Source organism: Buceros rhinoceros, unplaced genomic scaffold (assembly GCF_000710305.1).
Source record: "Buceros rhinoceros silvestris isolate BGI_N320 unplaced genomic scaffold, ASM71030v1 scaffold39917, whole genome shotgun sequence".
NCBI classification, from domain to species: domain Eukaryota; kingdom Metazoa; phylum Chordata; class Aves; order Bucerotiformes; family Bucerotidae; genus Buceros; species Buceros rhinoceros.
This window is the reverse complement of record NW_010422288.1, coordinates 533-5,775: the sequence shown is the minus strand read 5'-3', so window position 1 is coordinate 5,775 and position 5,243 is coordinate 533. Positions and strand designations below refer to the sequence as shown.

The following is a 5,243-nucleotide window of genomic DNA, read 5'->3' as shown; positions in this document are numbered from 1 at the left end:
CAGGCTCCAGTTATTTGCATAACACAGAGCAATCCACTTTGGGGATGAATAAAACTGTATCAATGTATTTACGCAAATGGAAACAACTTTTATTACCCATACATAAATGGAAAGTTTTCAATAGCTAAACAAAATTGGTTTCATCTAAACAGGAATAAAAATTGGGGGTGCATGTGTGTGGTGTGCAGGCTGGAAATCAAAGGGGCAGTATGTTTGGATGGGGAGTAGGATGTACCTTTAACTGCTTTATAAATCAATGCAATTTCCTTTCAACTTCCCCAACTCTCGTCCGTCCAAAAAACTTTGGCTTTTCCCAAGGCTCACCAAGACTTAACCACTGACCAAGGGAGACCGCACGCTACAGCAAGCCACATGCTTCCTGACCAGTTAGGCGGGTCACTGGCAAACAGAATGAATAACAGCTAAGTTCCACTTACCTTTCTTTCCGTATGGACACTAATCTGGGTCTCCCTAACACTGAGCACTGCATCTTCCTCAAAAAACGTGGAGGAAATTCAGAATTTTGTGACTTTCTACCTCCCATACAAACATGTCTGAAAGGGGCCAGATGGTTAAAAAAAAATATCAATCACTTTTGATGTAGCGGAACAATGGGCAATGCAGTTTCTTCTTTAGAAAACAAGCTAAAAACAAGTACTCCACGGGGCTTAAGCCAATCTTTCCTTTCCGTTTAACATAGTCACTCTCTTTAAACACAGCAAGCATGCTTGTAATAAAAATAATATTATTTTAGAAATCCAGAAAGACAGACAGTCCTTTTGCTCTTAGCATCACCCTTCAAAAGCCCATCAAATTACATTCATACTTGCTACTTAAATCACACTGGGTCTGTAAAAGCCAATACCTCAGAAACCAGTTTCTTTTCATCTCCTTCTCCATCCTCAGAAAGGTCAATGAAAAAATCTTTTCCACATGGAGTTTTATCAATGAACCAGCCACCGTCAGAGATGCGTGTTTCAACTTTTGCTCCTGGTGAGAGGGTGCTTGTTTGAGAGGCTGTTTGCACAGGAGGAGGGGTTTCCATTGGCTCCTTTTTCAGAGTGGTTGGAACAGAATCGGGATTTCCTTTCTTGTATAAGCTCAGCAGGGAACTGTTCATGTGATTTGCAGACTGCAGATTCATGTAATTTAAAATAATATATTAAGAGGCGAATGAAAACTCTTTAATAAACATCAATCAACATTATCCCTGCTGGAGAAAGTAGTCATGCACCTTCCAACCCACTCCTCTAAAACCAAGCGACTGCATATAAAACTGCATCTGCCACTGGAAAAGGCGGCAGCCTTTGCAGTTTACCTGGAAATGAGCCCTGTTACTTGCCAGTCACCAATTTTAGTAATAGTCAGATATGCCAGATCCTTCAATCATTTCATTCATTTGATAGCCAAGTCTTTCAGGCCCCCAATGTGCTTTCCTCAAAAGTGATTTCCCAACACAGGTTCTTCTTCTTCAGAAAATAGCCTCCTTTTAGCTCCACAGAATCTCAGTTTGAACTACCAGCTCTGACCATACCTCATCTTCATCTCCACTTCCAAATGCTCCAAGTGCCTTGCAGGGTCACAGCAGAGAATCATGTGTTATGCAAATACAAACAATTATAAAATACAACTTACTAAATCTTCTGGATAATCATCATAATCAGAGTCATCTGTGGCATCTCCTGCAGTCCTTTACATGGAACGAAGACAAAAACTATTAATGTATCTGAGCAGACCTGCAACTGAGACACCCACAAAACAAAACAAATGCAATTTCCACAACATGGTTCCCCATAACCATGATACATAGCCTAAGACTGGCAAAAAATTCCTGACTTGCGTGCTCTAAATTTACTACTATGAAGAGTTAGACATGGAAAGGATGATTTTTTTTGTATGATGTGTCAGATCACCTTGGCAACCCGGCTGACAGACAAAAAAAGTGATGTAGGATCAATCTGATTTGGTTCACCAAGAGATCACACAATCACCAACGTTGCCACAAGGGAAGCAGCCAATCACGGCTGAACTAAACTAGTCCTTCTGACAACAATGTCCTAACTTCCCACAAGACCCTTAATACCTATCAGTGGTTAGAGGAACCAGAATGGTCCATGAGACTATGCACAGGGTTAGGAGTCAGGAAATCTTAATTCCAAACTCACACCCAGTGGAGATTTACTCTGAATAGCCTGTCTTGTAGCCTTACTTCTCAGATTTAGCTAACATGTCTTACGCCCGACAGAGGCTGAGAACAAAATAAAAAACAAAGGAACTGAATCACGTTAGTACTGGGACCTGATGTGGAAAACTATCAAGGAAGCCCCACGGAATTCACTAATTCAGGGCGGTACACTCCTGAAAACAGAGAAATAATGGTTGGCTCTAGGATCTGCTTGTCTTCAGTGAAAAAACTGCTTCCATTAACTACAGGTAAATTGCCTATGGGAAATCAGTGATCTATCTGCAATCTCGAAACTACCAAAACCTAATAATATGAAGGCAGAAAGCTTTAAAGAAGCTATAATACTAATGGCATTATTAAAGTAATCGAACAGTAAAAAGCCTTCTTACTCATTTTTCTCTTGTCTTGCTCTTTTTGCTACATGTTCAGCTTCTAAAACTGCTAAATCTTCGCGTTCTTTTTCATTACTGATTATTCCAAACACTGAAAGCAGAAGTTCAAACTGTTAAGAAAGCAGCTAAAGCACAGTCAAAGTATTACATGCAAGACACCAAATTCTAACAGAACTACCTTTTTCAACTTGTATTCTAAAAGCATTTCTTTTTCTTCTTCCATATTCTGCACTGAAAAAAACCCAAAATAAACAGGTTACATTAATTGCTTTTTCCCCTCAACATACTGTTGTTCTCATTGGAAAAAAAACACATTTTAAGATACCCAAGCTTCTACACAAGTTCTTATTAAAAACCAGCTATGTGAAAATGTGACTGTTTTTTCTTGAGCCTGGAATAGCTCAATAACTGGGAAGAAACACATCCACTTAACTGTACTGGTCTCTAAAGGGATGTTTAGTAAAATTATCAAGGTCCTCTTTAATGGTAGATACAGAGAAGCAGCAATGTACAGATGAGCACATTGGATTCTATTTCACAACTCTATTTTTCACTTTTAATTCAAACAAGAACATACAGACACAGGACTACAGTCTAGAAAGCACAGTCCAGCAAGGAGTAACCATGCTCATTAGTAACGGTCACTATGAGAAAATCTGATTCAATGAGCATCCTTAAATGCAGACAAGAATCATCAACCTTTTACCTTCACTTCCTGAGGGCATATTTTATTTATTTGCTTGTATACAATAGCCGACAGGAAAAACAACATAAAACCCCAAGACCTGTAAGCCAAGACCCTAAGAGAGGGTTTTGGCTCCTTTTCTCTAACAACAAACACACGAATAAATAAAACGTGCAAACACTAATGAATATGATTCTCCACTTTCATCAACCCCCCCATGCCCGCCCACCAATGATCCGCTCAAACACAACTTTGCTCCCCACCCAGAAAAGCCTAACAGCCTAAAAACAGTTAGGCAAGACTGACTGTCCTGCTCATCAACGAAGCAAGACTTAGTGTCTTACTCAATCCTGTTATATCTTCCATCTGCCTGCAATGAAGCGTTATTTTCCCTTGTATTTTAAGTTCCCTGGACTAAGGACCAACATGCTGTAATGCACCGGTAGTTTAGTAATTTTTTTTCTTAAAAAAATTTTTTTGTAATTTTGGTATTACAAACCAAAAACCCACAAACCACAACTAGTTCTTGCAACGCCAATCCACTAATAATATATCAGTCACTAGATATACCATCAGAGGAAAACACCGGAGTGGAAATGATCCCAACATTTCAATCAAGTTCAACAATTCGTAATGAAGTTAACATAAAGAAAATTAAAATGTTGATTAAAAATACACAAGTGCAAAATAATAAAATAATATATTCCATATTTTGAGTGTAGAAAATAAGAATACAAATCTTGGCTCACCTGTAGGTTTTCTGCAAATCAGATGCTAGAATTCCAATGTCAACATACTGGCCACATTTACTACTTGCAAGATACTGAAATGAAGAATTTTAAGCAGCAAACAAAATCTTTATCAATTACTTCACCAGAACAGCTAGCTCAAATATGCCTATTTCAAACTCTACTCTTCTGAGAGGTCAGAATGAAACAGCTTTGAACGGCCTTAGAACACACGAGACAGAACCCCTTAATGAAATGGGAAGTAGCTAGCTCTGTTCCCTGGGGAAAAGCAGCACGCTGTATTCTGGTGCTCTGGTGACTTCTGCTGGTGCAACTCCACTTTTTTACTTAGTAAGAAAGATGACTTTGTAACTCACACACAATTTACTATCAAACCTTCTAAAGTTCTCTCAGCTAACCTTTTGGTTTAGATCTCCTACCTTAAATACGAAACAATCCATGTCAACTAGTATGGATACTACCATAATAAGAACTTTAATTCCTGCAAGATGTTTCAAAGGATACTACGAAAAAAAGAATATAAATGAAAGTGAATTCTGGCAAGCCTTTTTTTATTTTCCTGTCAGAAGCTGATCCAACCCATTTTCAAACCACAATTATTAAAGTGTGAGAAAACGTACTAAATTTCAGGTACATCTGTACTCCATTTGCTCTCTCCCCCCACTCTACAAATTAGGAGCGAGAAGGAGTTTTAATACTGTAACGGTGGATCCCTTCTTAAAAACAGGGACAGAGAAGCTCCCTAAGAGATGGTATCACAAATGTCACAGCAAAGAGAATTTGAAAGTCTCATTTAAATTAATGCCTCTATTTAAAACAATCAATCAAATTGCTTAAAATGGAATACAGAAATTTTTTTTTAAATTATGTTACACTTCACTGCTGGGCAACTACTGACTTGCAGAAAATAACAAGCCTGCCATAAATCCAGCTGGATCTTTCATTTCAGAATAGTCAAGAGACAGTCACTGCGATCTTGTAAAGGAAAATAAGCAAAAGCTCCCTCGAGCAGCTGCTCACACTTTAAGGAATTAGAAGCAGAGTACACTTATACACAGAAAAACGGTGCTTAATTTGCCAAGCGACCGTAAATATTCACGAAATATAACACAGCATTATGCCACCCGAATCATCTATTTAAAACAATCAATCAAATTGCTTAAATGGAATACAGAAATTTTTTTTTTAAATTATGTTACACTTCACTGCTGGGCAACTACTGACTTGCAGAA

The 5,243-nt window shown here is 38.3% G+C and overlaps 1 protein-coding gene across 1 annotated transcript; it reads right to left on the bottom strand.

The window, feature by feature from the left end:
* Window positions 1–865: 865 nt before the first annotated feature.
* Window positions 866–4,514, bottom strand: LOC104496811 (nuclear valosin-containing protein-like; the record flags this gene model as incomplete). The annotated part of the gene is made up of 6 exons (XM_010139978.1): window positions 866–1,132; window positions 1,636–1,690; window positions 2,575–2,668; window positions 2,756–2,808; window positions 4,012–4,085; window positions 4,431–4,514. Coding segments are annotated over 6 exons (627 nt in total), but the record flags the coding sequence as incomplete, so codon positions are not given.
* Between the last annotated feature and the right edge of the window lie 729 nt (window positions 4,515–5,243).